This window comes from Zootoca vivipara, chromosome 11, assembly GCF_965207765.1.
Source record: "Zootoca vivipara chromosome 11, rZooViv2.hap1.1, whole genome shotgun sequence".
Taxonomy (NCBI): Eukaryota; Metazoa; Chordata; class Lepidosauria; order Squamata; family Lacertidae; genus Zootoca; species Zootoca vivipara.
The window spans coordinates 24,384,896-24,411,356 of record NC_142594.1 but is presented as its reverse complement, the minus strand read 5'-3'; the positions used below and the strand labels follow the sequence as shown (position 1 = coordinate 24,411,356).

At 43.1% G+C, this 26,461-nt stretch overlaps 1 protein-coding gene across 4 annotated transcripts in view; it reads right to left on the bottom strand.

The window, feature by feature from the left end:
* The window catches only part of RAPGEF5 (Rap guanine nucleotide exchange factor 5), a 129,253-nt gene extending 122,963 nt beyond the window's left edge, over positions 1-6,290 (bottom strand). For 2 of the 4 annotated variants that reach the window (XM_035128733.3, XM_060280726.2), the window contains exon 1: positions 5,666-6,290. In XM_035128733.3, coding sequence (XP_034984624.1) covers positions 5,666-5,854 — 189 coding nt within the window. In that variant the 5' untranslated portion in view covers positions 5,855-6,290. Of the gene's footprint in view, positions 1-3,931; positions 4,140-5,665 lie in introns of those variants that run through there. The other 2 variants (XM_060280727.2, XM_088653545.1) reach the window with 2 other exon arrangements.
* Between the last annotated feature and the right edge of the window lie 20,171 nt (positions 6,291-26,461).

Genomic DNA, 26,461 nt, shown 5'->3' with positions numbered 1-26,461 from the left:
TACGTATTTATGGGATTAAAAATTGGCCACAACTTTATTAAAATTCAGATGTAGGAAGACCTTGGCGCAGGCATTGGGCGTATATCCCTCCCAGCCCCCCGCAGGGGGTGGGGTGATCTTCAGGGTTGTCCAGCATGAGTGGGGGTTGGGCTCTGAATCCGTCAGCTGCTTCCCAAGAATGGCCCCTCTTCTTTGTGTGCAGGTAAGCCTACCTGATCCTACCTGGCCAATCCCCCTGGCACGCCCCCTTCGGCCGGATTGGTCGGCTGATGGAGTGGGCGGTGACTCCAGCCTCCAGCCTCAGGTAGGCAGTGCCAGCCTCCAAACTTCCAGGTCTGCCCTAGGGTTCCCAAGGGGGGCTGCGCGCGACTGCGCAAAATGCGCCTCCCCTTTATGTTGGGGAAGCGGTCATTGTGTATACTTATAGGACTGCAGTCTTAACCTGGAAGTAAGGGTATTTTATGTTATTCAATTATTAGATTTAGATACCACTCTTCATTGTAAGATCCCAGGGTGGTCCACGGAATAAAATACAGGATTAAAAACATGAAAATAAGTAAAACGAAACAGCAAAACAATAATCCCCCTTCCCACAGACACAATTAAAAGGCTGTAGAATATTGATCAGCCAAAGACCTGGTTGAAGGGGTATGTTTTTGCCTGGTGCCTAAAAATATATAATATTTCCCTGGGGAGAGCATTCAACAAACAGGGAGCCACTACAGAAAAGGCCCGTTCTCATGTTGCCACCCTCGAGACCGCACATGTAGGAGGCTAGCCAACAATCCCTGCCCAAATTGATCAGTGCTGTCTATCTTCAAGCCCTACTGGAATTGACTAAACTGATGAAAGGGAACTCTGGAATGTAGTCAATGCCCACCTAGAAGACAGTGCAGATCAGCTGATCGTTGGTGACATCAAGCTCAGATGGGATTAGCCAGAATATTCTTTTGCAGGAAAACTTGATCTCAAGCTACACAGCAAAGGAAAAATGTTTCAACTGACACCATGGTGATTCCAGTTGGTTGATTGACAGGTAGGCAGCCATGCCACATGTCAAAGTGACCCACAAGGAGCGAGGGAGCCATGGATCTGGTCCAGAATGCTGAAAAGGTTCCCCACCCCTGAAATTTACATTAATCCAAACAATGCAAAAGAGAGATAATTAACTAAAAGTGTAGGGAGTGTTGGTTCTATTTTAGATCAACATAAAAGGAAAAAAATATTAGCAACATTTAACAACTGAAAGAACCTTAGCTGCTGATTATATCTGAAATGAAATAGAAGTATTTTATCCTTTGTTCACATACTTCAACAGTTCCTGCAAGGACCAGTTAAAAGGGTAAAGAAAAAGCCAAGAGATTCTAATCTTGCTTTATTTCACTTAGGGAATACATAAACAGAGGATTACAATAAGAAAAGCTCAGTATTATACATAAGGGGTCTATTTTTAGTCGCATAATGACACCTGCTACAAATTATCCAAATGGAATCTCCATGGCAATAAACGCTCAGGCTGTACAAAAATAAAAAAATAAAGGCCACCAATATAAATTACAGCTTCAAAGTAAATGCTACTTCTGTACAAACTAAGTCACCCATTTCAAATATTCATGGAATCATTGGGAATGGCTTAATCTACTGACCTTAGGTTTTCCATACACTAATGCAAACCATACAATGAATATCTTAGATATAAAACCCATTATTCGACTATATAATGAAAACAAAGCAAAATGCCTCTCACAAGACCAAGCAACGGGCTGCATTTATCCCCTTTATTTAATACTTCTATTCAAAATACTGTATGGCATACAGGTGTAGCAATAGATATAGGCCTCACATATACAAAATAAGCTTCAACAGAAAATACCAGCATTACAACACTTGATCGACACATGAGTTTTTTCTGCACTATCCACAGCACAGATTGTGGTCCCTTGCCTACAACATAGCAATATAGGAAGTGGTTGGTTAGTTTGCTGGTTGGTTTATTGCATTTCTATCTTACATTTCCTCTAAGGAGCTCATCGCTCTTCCTCCCACTCCCATTTTATCCTCTCAACACCCCTGTGAGGTAGGTCAGCTGAAAGATACTAGCCCAAGGTCACCAAGTTAGCTTCATGGCTGAGGAGGGACTAGAACCCCAGTCTCCCAGGCCCTAGTCCAGCTCTCTAACCACTGCGCCACATTGACTCCCTGGTTCTCTTGGTATTCAACACATATTTGCTATCATGTGGCTTCACAATTAATACTGTGGGTACAGCAATAACAATAACCACACAGAAGCATGCACAAAGTGCTAGCAGCATCCAATTACAGCAGCAGGATTGCATGCATGGATGGATGGATGAGCCCTTGGTGCCCATTAAGCCTCACCTTATTACACTCCCACATAAATCAATTGCATTATATGGTCAAGCTCACATGTGGGCGGGTCCACAGTCATGTCACAACATGCCAGGCTGGCTGAGGGCCAGAGTCTCTCAACATCTGATCCATCATACCTTTCACACCAACAGTACTTTCTAAATGCTTTGCCACCTGTGTACAGCTTCCCCCACAACTAGCAGCTAATAGAGGGCATTATATCCAATTGCAGCACAATAATTTCCACTGAGTACAGTCCTTTGATTTTGCCTGTTCGTGTCATTGTCAAACCAGTGGCCTTGAGAAATTGCAGATAACCTTCCTTCCTAGCATTTCCATTGCAAAAAGTTTCACAATCAAAACTACTACCATGTAGAATCTTCCTGTCTTTTTTCAAAAATTACCCAGTTCAATAAAACTAGCATACACTGTTTGGTCTCCCAACTTGTTAGTCAAGCCTGAAACTTTCCTCTGCTGCTGTGCTGCCATCATTAAGGATAGGCAGCCAGAGGCAACAATCTGGAAGTCAGGGAGCTATGCAGTCTTTATGCTTTTTTCAAGTCAAAGTGTCACATGTTCCCATTGTAAAGTTCTACAGTATATCCTATTTCCATTCCCACTGTGATCAGAGCACATGCATACATACTGATGAGGTCATCAATGGCTACTGGTCATAATGGGTACAGCTTCTGAATACCAGTTGCTGGAAACCACAAGTAGAGAGAGTACTCTTGTGCTCAGGTCCTTTTTTCAGAGTTTCCCATAGGGATCTGGTTGGCCACTGTGAGAACAGGATGCTGGACTAGATGGGCCATTGGCCTGATCCAGCAGGCATTTCTTATGTTCTTACCTATATCTGATCAAGTTTTCAGAATGTTTTAATTGCCTAATGAGTAAACAACGTCTGCCTGATGTTGTAGACACAAAATAAGCCACACCATCCACATAGATCAGGCTGCCGACTTTACAATTTATTTTTCATCTGTTCTTGTTTGTGTACACATAACTTATGACTAATAGCTAGTTTCTGAAATGTATGACTGGAAGGCAAGGAGTTTTTGCTACGTTTCCGGTTCTGGCACTCAGATGCCTTGCAATTGTCATATATCTGTACTAAATCCGGATGCCCTTATTTGCAAAATGGGAGATGGCAACAACAATTAAGCTTCAATAACTCATACACTAATGAAGGTCTGCCTTAACTACCGGTAGGATGCTATTTCTGAGCAACCTCGTTTCAAAGCTTCTAGATGCCATACAAGTATAATCTTCATATGTAATTACTGTTTGAACAGAGCTTTGGGCACGCATATAATATTAAAGATAATTATTTTGACATATGAACAACTTACATACAACAGCATTTAAATGCCATGGATAATCCCCATGAGGAATCTTGCCTCCAACCTGCACTATTCACATGTTCCCAAATGTCAGATCCAAGTGAACAGTTATAGCTATGAACATTCCCCAAAAAGACTTTCAGAGCAATGAACATGGCATCAAATGTAACATATGGGTGATATAATCACATAATTCAGCTATAATTAATCATAACTACCTCTAGTATTAGGGATGCAGGTGGCGCTGTGGGTTAAACCACAGAGCCTAGGGCTTGCCGGTCAGAAGGTCGGCGGTTCGAATCCCTGTGACGCTCCCATTGCTCGGTCCCAGCTCCTGCCAACCTAGCAGTTCGAAAGCACGTCAAAGTGCAAGTAGATAAATAGGGACCACTCCAAGTGGGAAGGTAAATGGCGTTTCAGTGTGCTGCTCTGGTTTGCCAGAAGCGGCTTAGTCATGCTGGCCACATGACCTGGAAGCTGTACGCCGGCTCCCTCGGCCAATAATGCGAGATGAGCACCGTAACCCCAGAGTCGGTCACGACTGGACCTAATGGTCAGGGGTCCCTTTACCTTTACCTCTAGTATTAAAGTTACATGTGAAAAAAGCTTTGTTTTATGAGCCTTGATAGGTCAGTCAGTAGAGCATTAGACTATCAGGGTTTGAGCCGCACGTTATGGGTTTAAGCCCCACTTTGGGCAAAATACTCATGCATTGCAGGGGGATGGGATAGATGACCCTCATGGTCCCTTCCAACTCTACAATTCCATTATTCTGTGTCTACAAATTGAATGAGATCATAAAGACAACCTAGGACTCCTTTACAGAGATGCATAATTGCAATAGGCATGCCCCCCCAGCAAGTACATTTTTAATACAAGTACTTCTAAGAACTGCAAATAGCAAACACCATCTTAAGAGGGATTACACATTCTCACAAACTCACAGAAAGACTGCCTCTTTTAAGATGATGCCTGCTACAGCACATGTATACACCATCCAAAAACAACGTATGCTTCTTGCTTCAGAATTGTATATGCAAAATTACTGTATGCAAATGTAAACAGTAGATATGGCTAAAAATTATTTGATCAGATTGCAGCCCTAACCATTAACTGATGATTCATTAATGGAATACAGAATCTATAATGTGCATATATCAAAGATGGATGGAGCAAACAAGTAGGGCCAGTAGACACAAGGCAACATAACTATCCGCTCTGACAGGGACAACCCTTATAAACTGCCAGTAGAAATTTCCTTGGCCAAGAACCAGGAGAATTGCTGCTGATTGTATCTATGACCAACCAATTCACATGCTACCTTGTCCCAGGGGATGATGACCAGAAGAACCAATTATCCTTGCCGTGGAATAACTTCTACTGAGCACCACCACACATTAAGCTGCTAACCAGCAAAAGGAGTTGAGATACATTCAGAAATGGCACATTTTACTGCTTAACTGGTTTATTGTGGCATGAGTGTAGGGCATAAACTCAATAAACCAAATGGTCTCCAAGGTGCCACGATGATTTCTAACAACAAAAACCAGTCATGCCAATGATTACCTGGGAGACAACCCCAATGAATGCAGCAGGGCTTACTTTTGAGTAAGCATGTCAAAGAAGGGTCTGCAAGCCTAATTTCTCTCGAGTAAATCATTCCTCAGATAAGCCAGTGTGGCTTCCTCTACTCTTCCTTTTCTGTCCACAGCCAGAGTACCATATAGAGCAAGGCCTCCTTCTAACCCGCGACCACAACTACAGGACGTTAACTCTCTTTAACTTCAGCATGTTTGGGAATTGAAGGCCCCAGAATCCAGAATCGCAACTCCCCAAGGCTTTGCCCTGTGGAGGCCGGGGGGGGGGCTTAACTACCAAATGCAGGGCACATCCCCTACCTTGGGAGGCATACAGCCGGTCACATACACACCCACGCGGGCACACACTCTTACCCGGCCCCCGGCGGCTGAGCTCTTCCTCCGCAGCGTGAGTCCGCTCCGGAGCAGCGCCGGCAGTTCCCTCAGCTTTTGCCGCAGCTGCACTTGCTGCTCCTGGTCTCTGGCGCCGGCGGAGCTCTTGCCGATGAGCAGAGAGTCGGCTCTGTCACACAGGGGCTGCATCTTGACGGAGCCCCCAGCCATGCATGCTACATTCCCGAGGAGACACCCCCCTCCTCTCTCCTTCCTTCCCTCCCTCGCTTGCTCGCTCCGGCCGCGTCCCTCTTCCTGCCTCTCAGCAGCCTCACTCACGCCCGTTGGCGCGCGCGCACACACACACCTTTCGCTTGTTATGCAAAGCGCGCCTTGCAGGCGAAGGCGTTCGCAGCTGTCAGAGCGGTAGCAGCGTCCCCCCCCCCGCCTCCCTTTTCGGCTTGGGAAGGGGGCAGGGAGGAAACACGCCTGCCTGCTCCTCAAATTGCGCTCCCCCCCGGCCGAGGTAGGCCCGGGCGGGAAGTCTTGGTCGCACAGGTGCAGGGAAATGCGGCAGGAGCCTGGCGCGCTTTACCCCGCCACTTTTGCCTCCCTCCCCTTCTTTCTCGTTCCTCTCGCCGCCTGCCTATGACGGGGACAAACAAAAGTCCAGGTAACCTGAAAAGGGGCGGACACAATAGTCTGGACGTGCTATTTTACCTCGTTGTCTGAAACCTCTCCCTCTTTTTCCATTCCTGCCCAAACGCTCCTTCAGGCACCTTAGGGGCCACTGCTTCCCTCCCTCCCTCCCTTCCTTCCTTCCTTCCTTCCTTCCTTCCTTCCTTCCTTCCTTCCTTCCTTCCTTCCTTCCACTAACCTACCCCCTTTTCGCTTCCCTCACAAAAGCTAAGGAAATCACACAGGAGACCTTAAATTACGTGTCTTACCTGAAGTGTGGGGACCAGGGTGGCACTGTGGTCTAAACCACACAGCCTAGGGCTTGCCAATCAGAAGGTCAGCGGTTTAAATCCCCCCCACGGGGTGAGCTCCCGTTGCTTGGTCCCTGCTCCTGCCAACCTAACAGTTCGAAAGCACGTCAAAGTGCAAGTAGATAAATAGGTACCGCTCTGGTGGGAAGGTAAACAGTGTTTCCGTGCGCTGCTCTGGTTCGCCAGAAGCGGCTTAGTTATGCTGGCCACATGACCCGGAAGCAGTATGCCGGCTTCCTTGGCCAATAAAGCGAGATGAGCGCCGCAACCCCAGAGTCATCTGCGACTGGACTTGACGGTCAGGGGTCCCTTTACCTTTACCTGAAGTGTGTTCTGAAATAAATAAAAACAATGTTCACTTTGCTGGATTATTTCCATTAAAACATAATAATGAGCAAGTTTTACTAATGGAATCCAGAATGTGCCGCTCACCCTTTCCTTTTAGTGTCACTCCTATAATACATACATATATAGATAGGAAAGTGTGACATGTCACCTGTGATTATTGCACACCTGGGTTTTTGGGTTCAGGCCAGTGCGCTTGGCTCTCTCTAGCTGATGCTTGGTAAACAAGGCACATGAGCAGCAAATGCCATTTCCGTGGGGTCTTAAATATCCGCACCTCCCATCAATCCAGCCAGCATTGTCAACAAATTTGTTGAACAATAAATGTTTATTGTAAGGCAAAACAGCTCTCCCTTAATGTTCTGAGATTATCAAAATTCAGTACACTTACGGACGAACCAGGTCCCAGCTGAGGCACGTATTATTGTGCCAGCCCAATAGCTGACTTGTAAATTGGTAACTAGGTACAAATTCAGTCTATAAAAACAACCGTAGAAATGGTTTAACAATATGGTACAGTTCCCATTTTCCAACAACTTTCTGTTACGTATATGTATTGCATATACACATATGCTACAACAAACTGTTGGCACTTACAATTTTAGGATGAAATAATGGAGGGAGACCTTTGACCTTTTCTCTGTCTCCTGGCTAACTTTATTCAGCATGCAAGGAGTGGCTGGTACTGGCACTGACCCAAACAAAAGGCCAGAGGGGCAGGGCAGACAAACTCTAAATCCCAGGGTTGTGGGTTTGAGCCCCACATTGGGCAAAAGATTCCTGCATTGAAGGGGGTTGGACTAGATGACCCTTATGGTCCCTTCCGACTCAACAGTTCTGTGATTCTAAGTGAGAGGCACCTGGCAACAAAGTCAGCCTGAAAGTAGCCCAAGGTCTACAGGTGGCTCCCGGTCCATTGCTTGAGGTACAACACCAGTATAGAGGGACATGTAAGAGGCAGACCTTTAAGATTCATATTGTATTGCATTATACCAGTCTATCAAGTTCAATAGGTGAGAAGAAGAATGGAGAGGTGAGTTCTAATCTTTTCTCCAAACTGGCACCCTTGTTTTTCCTCCAAAACTTCCTATCAATCACTGAAATCATTGCCCTGATAGGGCTAGTAGACCTTTTTGAAAATCTGATATTTTCACTACTGAGCAGGAGGGGAGGAAGAAGGCTTTACATCCTAATTCCTATATTTTAATTTTGCTGCCAAGGATGGGTCTATAAACTCCATTCAACCCACACATGTGGGCACCTGGAGGGATAGATTGCAATTCATATATGCCTCTCCTAGCTATTAAAACCCATCCCACAGGAGAGATTCCTGTCTGAACTCCTGGAAAGCTGTTGCCAGTGTAAACAATACTGCACTTGATGGACCAATGGCCTGATTCAGTATAAGGCAACTTCCTACATTACTATGTCTGGCGTGTGTGTGTGTGTGTGTGTGCGCGCGCGCGCTGTATAGTGTATACGCTCTGTGCAAACACTCTACTCAATGTGAATGCTGTACTATATGATACTCCCCTTCTGGAGGGTTGTGCTCCAAAACAGTGGTTGTGGGGAACATAATGGGATTTGAACATTTCCTGGAAGGATACCTGGAGACTAGTAGCAACAGGGTTATTGCTGGTTGTGCCACTGGGGCTGGTGGGAGTTGGGGGGGAGCTGTAGCATCATGTAGGTTGTTATGGGTGATGTGGGTATAATTGCTAGCATAGTTCCTGATTGGTGGACACTGGTATAGTTTCCAAGGACTCTGGGAAGATGCCCATTATTCTTCTGGTTTTTATTTTTATTTTATTTTGTAATTTCTGGTTGTGTGTCTTTCCCCTCCCAGGCAATGCACCCATTGGATACAGTGGCCGTTCCACCAACACAGAGCTGTTGTACCTCCCTCCCCAGAAGTAATGTGAGTGCAGAATGCTTCTGCCTTTGGATTTACTAATCTCCCGTGTTTTTGTTTGTACATTTGGTTTTAAATGTACAGGCTGGGGGTTTTTTTGTATTTTTTTTTTTAAAAAATTGAAATATGTGGCTCAATCTCTAGCCGCCACCCTGCATTGTCGCTGTTGTTTTAATATATCTGAAAAGCACATTGGTCTAAACAAGAAAACTGCTTTGACCACAGGATCTGCTGTACCTCAGCTACAAATATTGGCTCACGTCACCAATAATATTGTCATTTTAACATATTAGAGGAAAGGGTTGGGGTTGTTATGTCTCCTTGGGGAAATTAAAGCTGTTAACACTTTTATTGGGCATCTCTGCCTCTGTGTCATAAAAATGCCGTTGCTAATATACTGCCTCCCCCACCCCACCCCTGCAGATCAAGGTTAAACTGAAGAAATGCTCTGTGTTGAGACAAGCTAACCATTTGTTTTCTGAGGATCTGAAAATGTGTACTACATACACAAAACTCCTAGAAATAAATCAGGGATTCAATAGGTGCATGATCCAAGTTGAGATGTAAAATGCATAGGCTGTGTGAATACAATGTTAAGACTGGTTTTTCAATTGTGCTGTTTGGTCCTCTATATATTTCCTCGTGGGTCATGAAATTGAGGGCCAAACCGCATGTTATTTTAAGCACTTATAGTTTAAAAAGCACATGCTTTTTCTTTCATACCATTTTCCTTTCACAAAAATCAACTGGTGGGCGTTGCTGGTTTAGATCAGAAATAGTGCTATGGCCTAAGAAGAATCTTTAACCCATTATTTCCTTGTATTATTTTCCCATTGAAAAGCCACCAGCAGCATCACCCCAAAAATGCTAGTGTTGGGTCCCAAAGATGATACCTAGTCAACATCCAGCATCGATCTATCCCCGGGGTATAAGGGGGGGGATATGCAGGGGAAAGGCTGGCTTTTAAATTGCAGGACTGATTAATAGAAGAGACTCCATAAGAAACACAAGCTAGCACACATTTTCATTTGGCTTGGCCTAACAGGCAGTTTGCCATGGCGCCTGCCACCAATGCAGCGCAGCCAGGATCAAAAGAGCTGCTTAAGCTTAGACAAAGGAACATGAATTAGCCCAGTAGAAATCTAGAGATTCATTCTGCTTTCAACAGCTCTTCTTCTATCATGCCATATCACAGACACTTTTTGAAGCACCCGTCAGTTCCACAGCAAAACAGTTTCACTTGAAAAATTAGATTCATGGCTCCTGAGTGTTTTTCTGTGAGTTTCTTATTTGTTCTTCTGTGGGTTTGGAACCTTATTTGATATATGTGATATATTTGGCACATGCATTTCAGGTGTGTGGACAGGGGCAAACCACCTGCACAGCCAGGTGTGTGTTTGATGCTTTTGATGCAGTATCAGAGGAAGATTTGGGGGAGCGTGACTGGTTCGGATGCACTGGCCACAGGGACTCAAGGGCTTCAGTTGCAACATAGAATGGAAGACAAGAAGCGGGGGAGCACCAAATTTTGGCGTAACACAGGACGCTGCTGAAATTTGAGACCCCTAGGCCTGGCACTGGCAGGGATATAAGTCACTGTTCACCTTCTAGATGCACAACTTTAAATAATAGCTTGTCACTCAAGCAGAGGGGAATGCTGCAGAAAATCTCTGACAATGTATATGGTGCACTCCGGCTCCTAATATTTCTTTAATGGTTAGCTGCAACGAATGCGGGTTGCCCCAGGCAATTGTTCATGGCCTCACTCTTATGGGGACAGAACAATACATTTCCCCTAGGCAAAACAGTAGGAGGCCAAGAAGCACCTGATCCATCTTTCAACACATTTGATAACTAGGGACAGCACTAAGCAATTGTTTGTAATACATGCAATTGTTTGTAGTACATGCTGATTCCATTTGCTTCTTGTGTACCAAATCAGCTTGCTCCTCTAGGATGCACCAGCTGTTGGAATGTTTAAAATAATAATTGGAAATGTCAATACAATTCCTTTTTAATTTTCTGCCTGCCTGTTAGGAAATCAAAGAGAGCTGTGTTTCATCTGCAAAACTGTATTTGTGGGCACTATTATTGAGTGCCCTCAACATATTTGATCTCATACAGAATGCAAACATCCCATGTCTCTTGCCCAGAGGATTTATGATCCAAACCTTAACGAATCGTATTCATGGTTACTTAGCAAACATCAGTGACCTCCATCTAAACAATTTTCATTTCTGCTTTGCTCACATCCACCATGGGCAAGGAGTAATAAAAATAAATCCTCTTCCCCCCCCCCCGTGTTCTTATGGATAAAGGGTGGGCACTTTAAACTACATGAGTGATTGTGACTACCGAACAAGAGTAGTTACTACTCCATATCACACAATCTTGAGCAAAAGCATGCAGTCTTCTAAATGTGGCCACACAGTGATGACTTAATAATGACTTAAAATATTGGGGCGTAATGCAATCCAGTTTAATTAGTTTCAGATCCCACTGGTTTCAATAAAAAGAATAATAAAGTATGGTTCAAAATTGAAATCTTTTAAAGTCACTTTGGCTGACCTTCTGTATGTGGAGCATCTGCTTTACATGCAGAAGTTCCCAAACATCTTTAGGTAGTGCTGAGAGCAACTCCTTCCTGAAACTCTGGAGAGCCACTGCCAGTGAATGTAGTCAATGTTGAGCTGGATGGAGCAATAGTCTGGCTTGGTATGAGGCAGCTATGCTTCTGTGTAAGAAGAAGTGTGATGGGGTAGAGAATTGTCCATCTCATGGCCATCTATTATTTCGGAAAGGACAGAAAACATCACAGGAAATATTTGAGCAGTTGAGTGTAGATCTTTCTGCATCCTTCTGAAATTTAGGGGGTGGGAGAGGCGTACAGTTCAGTCCCTTATTGCAGTTATTCTCACTTGGATCCCAGTCTAGCAGTTAAAATATGAAACAGGCTTAGAACCACGAGATCTGAAAGCAACAAAAGGAAAGCTATGAAAACTTTCTCTCTTTTTTTGGAACCTTGAGGAGAAACTCATAAGTTTTTTAAAGCTTTTTCTTCCCAACCTTGAATTGAAGGGCAGAATAGAAATGCCTTAAATTAAACAATGCTATCTAGAGACTTCTATGTTTCAGGTAAAAGAAAGCTCGGATACCTTGACTTTTAACAACTCAAGTGAACTCAAGGAACTGAACTCCAAGTGCTTTTGTTGCTGGCATAGATCCTTTAAAATGTCATATTTTTATCATCATTTGTACTGAGTCAGGGTTGTGCCATTATGCATAGAGAAAAATAGTCATATTGGCAATGCAGCTTAGAAAACAAAAATATTCACAGATTTGATACCGACCTTGAAATGGTCCCTCGAGCAAGAAACAAAATAAAACTCTTCAAGGTGTACATTTGCCTCCCTCAGCCACACTTTAACACCACCTGTTCTATAAGAAGAATAGCAATTTGACAGTCTGCCTTCAGGAAAGGCATTGAAGTAGACTCAGCGGGATTCCTTGGGAATTTCAGAAACCTCAAGCATGTGAAAGAGAAGCCTTTCTAAACGGTAGATGTGTTTAATAATACAAAAGCTGCAGAAGCTCCATCCAAATATTTGTTTTATCTCCTTGTATCCTAATATGTTCAGTGCTCTCCTGCATTCTCCTTGAATTTTACAGGTATTTGGCTTCCTCTTTGTAGCTTTGCCCCCCCCCTTTGTTTTTGCAGGTAGTTAAAATGCTCCCATCATACTCATCATAATATAAGGAGCAACTGGGGGGGGGGAGTTAGGTGTGGTATCTCTGCTGATATTAACAAGGCTAAGCAGAAGATGGAGGGTTCACAGCATTAACAGTCCAACAAATCCTGTTCCCCCATTAGTTTTCTAGTGGGCCAAAAAAACCTCTGTGTCATTCCATCTGCAGTCTCAGGACTGATTTGCTACTGTTCTCCCTCATGCACTCAGATACCTTGCTAATCCCGTCTCCAGTGAAGAAGCAGAGGTGACAGGACCCCTTATTAATTGTTGCTGTTGTTGTTGTTGCTGTTGTTGTTGCTGCTGCTGCTGCTGTTATTTATTATATTTGTCTACCACCCTTCATCCAAAGATCCAGGGCGGTTCACAACATATAAATACAAAATGAGAACACAAAATACATTATAAAATCCAGACCTGAGGAACCCGATGTTGAAGGCCCAAAGAGCCCTTCCCAAGCATTACCCTGTGGAAATATTCATCCAAGTAAGACCGGAACCACCACAAAGTGGTGTTGCCCACTCCTACCTCGGACAGCTCCTCCAACTGCCTATATCAGCAATTGTCAAGACTGAATTAGGTGAACTGTAGAAATATACTAGGGATGTGGGTGGCGCTGTGGGTTAAACCACAGAGCCTAGGGCTTGCCGATCAGAAGGTCGGCAGTTCGAATCCCCGCAACGGGGTGAGATCCCATTGCTCGGTCCCTGCTCCTGCCAACCTAGCAGTTCGAAAGCACGTCAAAGTGCAAGTAGATAAATAAGTACCACTCCAGCGGGAAGGTAAACGGCATTTCCGTGCGTTGCTCTGGTTTGCCAGAAGTGGCTTAGTCATGCTGGCCACATGACCTGGAAGCTGTACGCCGGCTCCCTTGGCCAATAAAGCAAGACGAGCGCCGCAACCCCAGAGTCGTCCTAATGGTCAGGGGTCCCTTTACCTTTACCTAGAAATCTACTAGTAGAAATGTGATGGCTTCAGGCACTACAGGAGCTAAAACCATAAAGAGTTCCTCAGCAGTGTGTGTTTATCATGTTATCCTGAATTTGAAGAAAACGCAATACACATTACCTTGTGCATAGTACATACGTATTCCTCAGGAATTTTGCATTACATACATACATTGCACAATCACAAGCAAATGTTGTAAGATTTCTTTCAGTTGGTTATAAAGAATATGCAAAAGTCCTTTTTAATAGTAAATAATGAAGTTTCCAATAACAAGATTTCTTTAAACCTTTGAGAAACTGCCAATCAAACATGTTTTTTTTCTATTTTAAATCCTTGAGGTTTTAAATTTTGAAGGTTTAATTTATGTTTTAAATTTTTATATTATATATTTTATTGTTCTATGCTGCTTTGAAACCTACATGGTAAAAAACACAATTAAACAAACGATGATAATTGACAATAGCATTATTCAAATATGACTTTTAGGAATTAATCCAAATACAATTGAACCAGACTATAAACTCTTATTTTGCTAAATTTCATATTGCAGTCATAAGTCTAACTCCCAACCCCAAAATAAGTTCACTTCATTTTTCTGTCTGGTTTTCACAAAGTCAAAATAGTCAAAACATTAGTTAGGGAAAAAACAAAGCAGCACTGTAGTTTATTCCCACACATTTCACAAGTGTCATCGAAGCCTAAAGCAAATTATAGATGCAGACATATAAACTCCCCAAAATAGGTTTTTATGGTGAGAATTGTTGACAATGTGTGAAGTCAGTGAGGCAGAGTTGCTGCAGGTGTTCCCATAATGAATCAGACAGCATAGCTTAATATTTGTCCCACCTGTGTTGCTTGGTTGAAATGCTGTCTTCACTGTCATAAAAACAAGTATGGAATGCTCTTTTAAATGTGTAATAGAATATAACATTTTCAATAAATAGGTCGTTCATTTGCTAACTCACAAGAGACATATATGAAAGATCCTACTGCTATGTTTTTCACCTATAGAATTGTACAGTTCCATAATTAATGGAGGTTTTTTTAAAAAAAAATACCACAGCCATTTCTATTATCTCACATGCCTTTTGACTTCGTTTAAAGGTAGATCCTCCTTGCTAAGCTGTAAACAGCCTTTAACACTCTCCCAAGATTCATAATGTGTAGCTTGCCAGTCAACACAAGGAGGGGAATGGGAACCTGCTGTTTGAAATAAAAATAAGTTTAAAGCTCCACTGAGTGCACAGAGTTAATTAACTGTGCACATCTCTGGACTGTTTCAGTCTGTGCAAGTAGTCCAATTCACGGAGAAGCTCCGTGTAGCTTTAAAGAGTTTTATTCTGAATGAGTTGACCTCTGCAAGAGCTCATCCTGTGCCCAACCTATCCTATGATTCCATTCTACTCCAGATCTTCTTCTTTCTTCTTTGGCGATCACTCGTAGCCGAGTAAGATTGTCTTCCATAAACACGATTTTAACAATGGGTCCGTAAGTGACTGTGGAGGCCAATTCTGGATCCACACATCCTTCCACAGTGGGGACATTGGTTTCCAGGCGGGAGTTGATCCAGATCATACCACAACATATCTGGCAATCTTTCTGGATGAGTTATCTCAACCAGTGCTGGATTTACGTATAAGCTAAACAAGCTATAGCTTAGGGCCCCACTCTCTTTGGGGCCCCAAAAAAATTTAAAGAAAAAAGCAACTGGATGTAAATTTCTAAAATATAAGATTAAAAAAACAAATAAAACAAAACATACATACAGCAACAGTGCTTTGTGTTGTGTAGGCTCCTATGATGTAAGTAATGGGCCCCGCCTGCTAGCCTGCTCCCTAAAATATCACACATAAAGGGCCCCATTACCTTCAGTAGCTTAGGGCCTCATCAAACCTAAATCTGGCCCTGATCTCAACATATGCAAATCGACTGAAAAAGTCTTCTTTGACTTCTGTTTAGGGTAGGAGGAGGAAACCCGTTGTGCAAACTGATCTTTGTGTAAAACCAGCGGGGAGCAGCACTTTTTAAAAAAAATAAAAAAGTGTCATTAATCATGCACCACAACAACCAGCAGTGGCTATCCCAGGTGGAATCTAGACACATATAAAAACCATTCTGAAATATTTTTTTAAAAGCTTTTTTAAAAATAAGTTGAATTTTCCATAAGGCTCTCCATCGACATCTAGTGTCACGTTGTATATTGCACTTAAAACACACTTAAAACGTTTTCTTTGCAGCTGTATAGCTGAGCCCCCAGTTGGTTTGCTGGTATGAATTTGTCTCTTTGACTGAAGGGCAATTCTAAAGCATGTTAACTGGGGTGGGGGTGGGAATCATGATTCATCTTGTGATCAAGTGCTTGAGAAAAGTTCAAGCAGCATGGCCAAAGCCTTATTGCCTTACCCCCAGGCTAAGATGCTAAACCTCACTACTTCATTTCTAGTTACAGGTAGGTAGCCATGTTGGTCTGACATAGTTGAAACAAAATAAATAAATTCCTTCCAGTAGCACCTTAGAGACCAACTAAGTTTGTCATTGGTATGAGCTTTCATGTGCATGCACACTTCTTCAGATACACTGAAACAGAAGTCACCAGACCCTTCTATATAGTGAGAGGGTGGGGAGGGTCTGGTGACTTCTGTTTCAGTGTATCTGAAGAAGTGTGCATGCACACGAAAGCTCATACCAATGACAAACTTAGTTGGTCTCTAAGGTGCTACTGGAAGGATTATTTTATTTTATTTTTTTGACTACATCATTTCTAATGCAGGTACGGTAGTACATTTATCTAGCCTTTTATCCACATGTTGTACTGCGCATTTATTTTTAAAGTTGTACCCCCTTCTCTCTCTTATATCTACACATATAGATATAAAACACACCCACAAAACAATATGTATTTTAAACTAATGTCCAAAATGGTGAATCATGACATGCACATGTAAATGCCAACACCCCTTGATGGGTTTATCTGAAGACAGATATATATTTTCCCACTTTTCAGACATACTGAATGCAGTGTTACATTAAATGTTGGGCCTCACATTAAAAATTGTCTGGGATTATTAAGAGTCACATGCAAGAGTCACCCTGCCCAAGTTGTGAACATGCACTGTTACATCAGCTCCATACAGGAAATTAGGTAGAACAAGCCTATAATATGATTATGTTCCCCCCCACCTCTTGCAATGTTAACAAAACAAAAAAATCTTCATGTATACATTCTGTGATTTCAAATCTTCTTTCATTCAGTAGTGAAAAAGAAGAGATAAAACAAAATCTGCATTCTAAAGAAGTTTGGTGTCAAGAAGCTCGCAAATCTAAGCTCCATTATTAAACAAGCTGTTTCAAGTAAGGCACTGCAAAATGTAAGCCTTCCAACAGAATGATCCAGTCCTATCTTGTTCTCACTAGGTATTAGGAGAACAATGTAGCTGATAAAAGCAGCAACTGTGTTGCCTGTAGTTTTTGAACAGATTAAAATGTTGCTGGGAACAATTCACAAAAGAGGGCTGTCAAGTTGCCTTTCCTGTTCTGCGTGGGATGTTCGACTATGACCCAGTTAAGGCGGCCATCTAGAACAGGATGCAAATAGCCCTCAAGGTCAATCACACTTATTGGGAGACAACCCGCCATAGGCTTCCTTTCCCTTCCTGTCATCAGACAGCTGTATGGTTCTCACTAGAGCCAGCAATTGTTAAAACATCAGTAATCAACAAGGTACTTGTGTTTCCACTGTGGGCAGGCAGTGCGCATTCAGCCCAACAGAGCCCCGGGCACTCCTGGGTGATTACTTTCAGTGTAAAAACCAAAACTGTAATGCAAGGAACAATAGGCCTTTCTGGCTTCCGTGACAACTCCCCCCCCCACTTCTGCTCACACACATACCGTAACAAAGGCTAGTTTGCTGAATCCAGATATATTTTGCACAGCACAGCTCTTGTTGTAAGACCTGACAGGTGTTCAGTAGCAAAAATGCACCTCCAGGTCCAGTAAGTAAGGTATAAACAAGAACTCTCCCCCATCTCCCCCAGCAAGCTAATGCTTTTCTTCAGCTCTATGGAAATTATGTTTAACATGTTAATTTGTAACGGTTATGGGGGGAATAGCAGAAAAACCAATAAAAATGATATTTTTAAAAAAGGAAATTGATCAGGCTTTAAATCCTATTTCAGGCTTAATTTCAAAGAAAGGAAATTAAGCTGTGTTTTCCTATAGATACAGCAAAAAGCTGCTGGTGAGCCCCATCAACATGCAAAACTTCCTAAGGTGCCTAATACGAGAAAATAACAATAATCAATGGAATCCCCATTAAATATGTTGCATAAACAGTGTACTTTTTTGTTCTAGTGTGCCAGTTCCCTAACTTTATGCACTAAAAGCACTAATTAGTCGATACCAATTAAGTGTTCAGAATATATTTACTCTTGTATATCAAAATGCCTAAGTTTTTCCGTTTTAGTTTGGCCATATTGACCTTTGTTACACTTAAGCCACTTAGCTGTTTGCTTCAGCCATTGATTTAGAACCTACTGACACAACCACTTTGGCAGATAGTAACTATAGGAAAAGCCTGCACATATATCAGCTGTCAGCGCTGGCCCGTAGGCAGCTGAACATTTGAAAGACTGACGAAGTGCATGTTCCAGTACGATTGGGACTGAGGCTGGGTGAAGTACTGGAGCACAACGGCAGGATAGTCAATTTAAAAACCAAGAGGCAGGTGCAAGACAGAATCTGAACTGGAAAGTCCATTCTGACTGGAAATTCTGAGGCAGGTGGGGTTAACGGAGAGTGGATACAGCTAGAGAAGGATGAAGAAGAAACAGACACAGACAGAAAATCAAACTAGCAAGCAAATTCCTGGATTCCAAGATTCAAATTCCTGGAAGACCTAGACTAGCTCCCTGGTGAGGTGATAGCCTAGGCCAGGGGTCCTCAAACTTTTTAAACAGGGGGCCAGTTCATTGCCCCTCAGACATTGTTGGGGGCTGGACAGGAAGTTTTGGAGAGTGGGCTGGCGTGCTCGTGGGAGCTGGGCACCTCGGAAGCCGGGAGCCTGCAGGAGCTTGCTAAGAGCGGCACACACTGCCCGGTGTACCTCTTAAAGGAACACGGAGACCGAGACAAGGACAAGCTGGTTCCTCACCTGATGCTGCCATCCCATGTGGGCATTTCCGCCCCTTCGTCCTCCTGCTCCCTGGAGGTGAAGGCCTGGGCCACTTCACCACCGGCCTCATTGTCCTCCACCATCACATCGGCCATCAATGGGAGCATGGCGGTGGCGGCCCCACTGAGCCCTAACCCGGGCCAGCTGCCCTCCTCCAGGGACACAGCGGCGGAAGTCACAGGAGCATGAGGGCGGCAGGAAGAAGAGGCCGAGAAGCAGCGGCTCTGCCAATAAAACGCGCCTGGTTTACCTCAGCACAGCGCGGTGTTTGATTGACAAAGGCGTCCCCGCGCTGAGGTAAACCAGGCATGGTGTTTCATTGGCAGAGCCGTCGCCGTTCAGCCTCTTCCTCCTGTCACCATCGCCAAGAGTCTCAGCTTCACGGTGGGTTCTTAAATGGCCGGGTGGGCCGGATTTAGAACCCTGGTGGGCCTGATCCGGCCCAGGGACCGTAGTTTGCCAACCCCTGGCCTAGGCAATGGGCTATTAAGGGATCAAAGGAAGTGGTTCTGTGCCAGAGGACAAATGGGTGGGCCCCACCTCCCTCAAACTCCCTGGTAGTTAGGAATACAAAGGCAAGAGTGGAGAGTGTAGTCATGTGAGCTGGAATCAAAGCAGCAGTTTGCGAAGCCAGAGGGTCAGAACCATGACTGTTTTCTGTTTGAATCCAAGGCAGTGGCTATTGGCTATTGGAAAAGCAAGACCCGTTTGGGGTGTTAATGCTGTGAGCTTTTCCATTGTAGATTCAGGTTGCATATATGTGTACCATAAAGGAAAGCAAACCCTGGGTATGCTCCTGGAATCTCCTGGAATCTCACGCCACACAGGGTAGTGTGCAACAATTCAAAAGCTCATGATTATCAGCATCAGCATTAGATTTCTTACTTGCTTTTCACCACAAGGTCCCAAGGCAAGTTTTAACAATACAATGTAGAGTTACTAAGATAAGTAAAACGCAGTTACAGTCATAAAAACAAGTTTTGTTTTGGGAGTAGATCCAGACTTAGTTGTGTGCTTAGAGGAAACCCACTGAAAACAACGGGATGTTAAGTGATGCTTTATTTCTACAAAATGGTATACAACAGTTTTAAGAAAATTAATTCACACAACAATTTAAAATCAACAATATGCATAACAAAAATACTCGCAAGGCAAAACAAAATCCTCCAAATATTGAAACAGAACAGAACACAATTCTAAATATCTACAATTTAAAACACCTGGCCAACTAAAGTCTACTGAAACCATGACTGAATCTGGGTCAACCTAATGTCATATTATATATATTATATTATTTTCATTTACTTGCTTTCATTTGATGTCCTACAGAGGCAATCCTCCTTAAATATGGAGGATTACATATTTAAGCCCCACATGATCAAGTATCATGGGACTGCCAAACCTTACTAAGATTTTCCTCTCAGACATTTACATTTATTTGGTTTAATGATGCATTGCTTAACGTTATGCAGCAGCAGGAAAGTAAGGAGGAAAATGATGTCTTGGTTTTTAAGTTTCTTGACATTTTACTTATTATTTTATGAGATCAGAGGCACTTCTAGGTATCTATACCCAGCATAGAAGTCTCTTTCACTGCTGTGAAATAAAATATGGAATTCATTGTGGCCATAAAATGTCACTCACTTTAGATGAAGTTAAAATTTCTCAGCTGTCATATAACTTCACTGCTGAGAAAATGCAAATGATATTTCAAACTTAAGAGTAGTATTGAACTATGAGCTGGTTTGTACTTAGCACTAGGTCAAACTATGGCTTAGCACAGGGGTTCCCAAACTAAGGCCCGGGGGCCGGATGCGGCCCAATCGCCTTCTAAATCCGGCCCACAGACGGCTCAGGAATCAGCATGTTTTTACATGAGTAGAATGTGTCCTTTTATTTAAAATGCATTTCTGGATTACGGTATTTGTGGGGCCTGCCTGGTGTTTTTACATGAGCAGAATGTGTTCTTTTATTTAAAATGCATCTCTGGGTTATTTGTGGGGCATAGGAATTCGTTCATTTTTTTAAAAAAAAATTCAAAATATAGTCTGGCCCCCCACAAGGTCTGAGGGACAGTGGACCGGCTCCCTGCTGAAAAAGTTTGCTGACCCTTGGCTTAGCATAAATGTGAGCTTCTGAAGAGGAGAGCTCCTCCCCTAGTCTTCATGCTGCTGTGGCTCAGCTTATCGTCTCATCCAAATCCAAACTCATGGTTTGCCTTGCTCCAGACCACAAGAGGTAACCAAGGTTTGCTCTTGGGGGTATACTCCATGGAGGAGTCAAACCACTACCCTGGCTTTGGAAGACACACCACATGAAACCAAACCATGGCTTCACTCTTTGCAGTGCAGCAGTAGAAAGACGGGGGAGAAGTACAGTGGCCACAATCTCATCTCTGAGAACCCTCATGCTGGTATGTTCATGCTAAGGCATAATTTAATAAGCAAACCAGCGGTATGAATATTTCAATCGCTGGCTTCCCTTCTGTGCTGATCCAGAGTTTGAGTTGTTCCTGATGATGCTTCCAGATATAAATAATGTCCAAGAGAAGAATCTGAAGGGCTTCTGTTTATTTATCAGAAAGAGGCATTGATAGTGATCACACTGACCCACAGGTGGGGGAGAAATAACTTGATAAGGATAACAGCCAAATATTATACAGGTGAAACTCAGAAAATTAGAATATCGTCGAAAAGTGCATTCATTTCAGTAACGCAACTTAAAAGGTGAAACCAATATATGAGATAGATGCATGACATGCAAAGCAAGATATGTCAAGCCTTTATTTGTTGTAATTGTAATTATTTGTCCTTAGGCGGGTCAATTATAAATGGAATGTAATAAATGAAATGTAATAACAATGTTTATTTTTTGTTTATTTTTGTATTATTGTAACTATATGTTTTATTACTATGGAATTTCCAAAAGAAAGCATTTGTAAAAATTAAAAGAAAAATAAAAAATAATAAGTTGCATTATGTAGTTGTGCAAAGGTGCCTGAGCTTCTCGGGCTTGCTGATTGGAAGATCGGTGGTTCAAATCCGCTGTCCCAGCTCCTGCCAGCCTAGCAGTTTGAAAGCACAGCAGGGCAAGTAGATAAATAGGTGCCGCTGTGGTGGGAAGGTAAACGGTGTTTCCATTCACTCTGCCACTCATCACAGTGTTCCGTTGCACCAGAAGCAGTTTAGTCGTGCTGGCCACATGATCCAGAAAGCTGTTTGTGGACAAATGCTGGCTCCCTTGGCCTGAAAAGCAAGATGAGCGCTGCATCCCATTGTTGCCTTTGTCAGGACTTAACTGTCCAGGGGTCCTTTACCTTTACCTTTTTTTTAACCTATTATAATTATGCAAGCATGTAAATGGCACCTTTACAGAATATATTCCAGGTCAGACCTCTTGTCCCTCCAGCCCAGTGCTTACTCTGGACTGACAGAAACTTTGCAGGGTCTCAGAGGTCTTTTTCATCACCTGATCCTTTTAATTGGTGGTTCCCGGAATTGAACGTGAAACCTTCTTAATGCAAAGTATGTGAGTAATATAGTGCCTTCCCTAAAGTGTGCATGGAATATGTAGTTAAACAAAGGCTAGAATACATACAATGTTCTGTTTAATATTCATTGCTTATATTCTCTTCTACATGACTGATGCTTTGCAACATTATTGTGAGAGGGAATAAGCAACTCAGTCAAAGGCAAATGTGCCTGGATGTAGCAAGTTTTTAAACAGATGTTCTGGCTGGTGTCATAAGTTAGATCATTGTGGCAGGCAGAGTTCTACTACACAAATGTCTAGGATATAGTAACAATGATACGGGGTTGATTAAACTTCCTGGATGACTTCATCTGAAGGGCTCTGCAAGCTGCTGATAAGGATCAGAGAGCTTTGGCTAGAGCCTCAAAAGGGAAAGGGAAGGGAAGGGAGGATAAAGAACTTTCTGCCAACATGTGCTTCTGTCCCTGTTCTTGCTTCTCGACACCTGCAGTAGACCGAAACATTAAGAGTTCTTTACTGCTTACTCTGACTGAATTTAAACAAAGGGAGCCAAATAGGTCAAATATGCAGGTGGATGGACAAACATGTGACCTTGTAGTGGCACATTTCAGAATATTAGGCTTCCTCCTTTTGCACACACCTCTGTTCTATGGAACTGCCATTTTTGAAGAAAGATGATGGCTTTGTCTCCGAGCCTGATTCTGGATTAAGGATTTTGCTAAACCCAAATTGCTAACGGCAGACAGCACAGCTTGCACAAGAACCTTGTTTTAATTATTCTACAGGACACTCAAATGCCAGAAAGCCTTTTCCTCAGTCTTTTATCCTCATATTTGCACAATTATGCACCAGAAGTATGTTTAGTATTAGGTTAAAAATTATACATAGGGTGGCAGATAATTAAACATTTCACCAAAAGGGTGTGGGGAAAGATAAAAGACCAACATTTTCCGGCCTCTGGGATCAGAAAATTGCTGCCTGACAAAAACCATACTGTCTTGGGCAGCAGCGGAGCTTCATGCTCCGCCACGGGGGCGGAGAGCAGGTGCACTGCCCCCAGTGACGTGGCACGCGTTCTGGGGGCAGGGTGCGCCATGCGCCATGACGTGGCATGTGTTTTGGGCCGTGCCGTGCCGTGCGCAGTGATGTGGCACGCATGCAGGGGTGGGGCGCCATGCGCAGGGGTGGGGGGCGCATTTTGGGGTACGGCGGGCAGCGGTGATGGCGCCCCTAGGGTCGCGCCGCCCGGGGCGCACCGCCCCTATCTTCCTACGCCCCTGGTCTTGGGTCAGTTACATTCACATGGACAATGGCCCAGAGAACTCACACACTCTTTTAAAGTTTAGCTACTTATTCATCTCCTAGATTTGCAGAGCTACCTAGTTGTAAATAGGCTTTGGTGATCATACTATAAATTTCAATCCAACCTGTATATCGACTTCATGTGTATATCGACTTCATAGTGCAACCCAAACCCTGTCTTACTCAAAAGTAAGTCCTATTTAATTCAACAGGGCTTACTCCCAGGTAACTGGGGTTACGATGTGACTTTGTGCCACAGTGACAACGACCCCCATGAGGTTGGCAATTAGAGGGGTCAGGCCATCAGGCTATTAAGAGAATATCTAACTCAGGCTTGTGTAACTTGTGACCTACCGTATCAGCCACGTATGGTGTCCCATCAGGGATTTGGTAAACATCCACACTTTTTTGCTTGCCTGCGGGAGTGCTAAAACAACTGAGTTGTTAAGCTCACTGCAAGCCACAAGTTAAGGCTAGTGAGTTGTGTAATACTGTATTCAGATTCTCCAGTTACAAGTTGTGTAAATCTACGCCAAGTTTTTATGGAGCAGTTGTGTTTCCTGCCCCCCCCCTTTTCTCTATAACGTGCAAAGTCAGGAAGCCTTTCTAAAAGCTGAACTTTTACCACCAGTCTCAAGACCAGACAAAATTGTCTTAGCTCACAGATAGCCAGTTGCAGGGTCCTTGGTGTAATCTGCATATTGAGTGGGTAATTTAGGGTTAGTGGCATTGGCTCTAATGGACAATCACAGCTATTGAAGAAGTCAGTGATAGTTACACTTAGCAAAATCACATGCTTTAGATGTCACAGGAGGAGCTGCTGCTTGCTGTTATTGCCTCTTTAAAAAGATTGCTAGATTTCAAGGCAGCTAAAAAAAGGCACACACATATTTGGACAAAAACAATGTCTAGCTAGCCAATGCAGGCTAATTATTAGTTTTAAACAATCTAATTCAAATACCTAGGACAGTGGAAAGCACAATTAAGGATGCAATGAACAGGCTGGGGTTTCAGTCCAATTTTCACTTAACAAGCGATTACAACCTTAGGAATTATGAGTCCTGGCCAGGTGGGATAAAGCAAATACTGCCAAGGATGAAGCTACAGGTAGCTTTCCCATCTACTATCTGACGAAGTGTGCATGCACACGAAAGCTCATACCAAAATAAAAACTTAGTTGGTCTTTAAGGTGCTACTGAAGGAATTTTTTTATTTTACTTCGACCCAGACCAACACGGCTACCTACCTGTAACCTGTACTTAGTCTGCAGTCATAGAATGGCTCACACAAGGCTCTAAGCCAGGCGTGGGGAACCTCTGGCCCTCCAGATGTAGCTGACCTACAACTTCCATCACCTCTGGCCATCAGTTTTTTGTGTGTGTGTCTGCTGTTATTTAGAGGAGAGAGAGCCATTGCTGAGCAACAAAAGCCAAAATGTGGGTGTAGGCCTTATACTACAGAGCAGGGATTGAGAACCTGTGTCTTCCAGATGTTGTTGGACTCCAACTCATATCAGCCCTAGCCAGCACGGCCAGTGATCAGGGGTGATGGGAATTGTAGTCCAACAAAATCTGGAGGGACACAGGCTTACCATCTCTGCTATAAGGTTGGAGCATGTGTATTTCACATGCAAAAAAAATAGCCTTTTGCTGCATTATGTATGAGTGTGCTCACAGAACCAATGAAGTAGCCTAGCTGGTGAATTTTGACCAATGTTGCTGGGGTGTAGTACATATCTCTATCATCTATCTATCTATCTATCTATCCATCATCCATCTATCATCCAGCTAGTTAGCTAGCTATCTGTCGTTATCTATCTATCCCCCCCCCCACACACACACACACAACTAGTATGCATCAGTCACATATCACAATCCTATGCCATTGGACTAATTTCCAAGCAATCATACATAAATAGCAGAACAAAATACCACTCATCTGACGCACTGGTTCACTGAGATACCTTGGACAAGTCATGATCATGTTATCTCAAACCAGTGCATGCTCACTCAGAACAGAAGTACATTTCACTGTGTTCAGTGGGACTTACTTGTTCACAGTTGCTGCCTTAATCTGGAATATATTATCAGTGAATATTGTTAATACAGGATCGAAAGAAGAGAGCAATTTATGAACAGAATATGAATTCTAGCCTTTACAAACACAAGAAACATATTTAAGCACCGCTTGCAAAAAAAAAAAGTAGTCTGCACAATAGCATAGCTGCCAAGTTCTCCCTTTTTTTAAGGGAAATTCCCTTATGCTGAATAGGCTTCCTCATGAGAAAAGGGAAAACTTGGCAGCTATGCAATAGGTCTGTTGATCATGATTCTGCTGATTTCAGGTTGCCAGGTCAGCCTAGTGAGAATTATTTAGAAATTGTGTTAGATATTCCTACCACAGCTTTGCCTTTCTGGCAAGCTTCCCAGGGATTCTGCTGACTGACTTTATGTGATCTGACAGCCTAAGTGGAACCCTCCAAGCTGAGCAGAGATATACCACTTCTCATGTTTATGTACTACTTATATAAACAGACAATGATAGCTTTCTCACAAGCAAAAATATTAAATAAGTTTTTACTGAAATCTCTTACCTGTACCATTCTAGTCCATGTTTTATTAATACTCTATTTAAAAAACAGCCTGGTACAGCTAAAGTTCAGTCTGAACTATGTTTCCTTACACTTACATTTTTTAAAAGCATATTTAAATTTGCCACTTTTATTTTTGAAGGAAAAGCAGCCACTTGGGACAGTGGTGGACTTTGGGCTCCCAAATTTCAGCAGCATCCTGTGCCATGTGCTCCATTCTACAGCTTTGTTGTGGCGCCCCCTGCAGCATGGCGCCCAGTGTGGCCACACACTGGTTGTGCTACCCTAAAACCGCGTCTGCTTGGGATTCTGATCAGGAACATGATCCAGATCAGGACCCCACA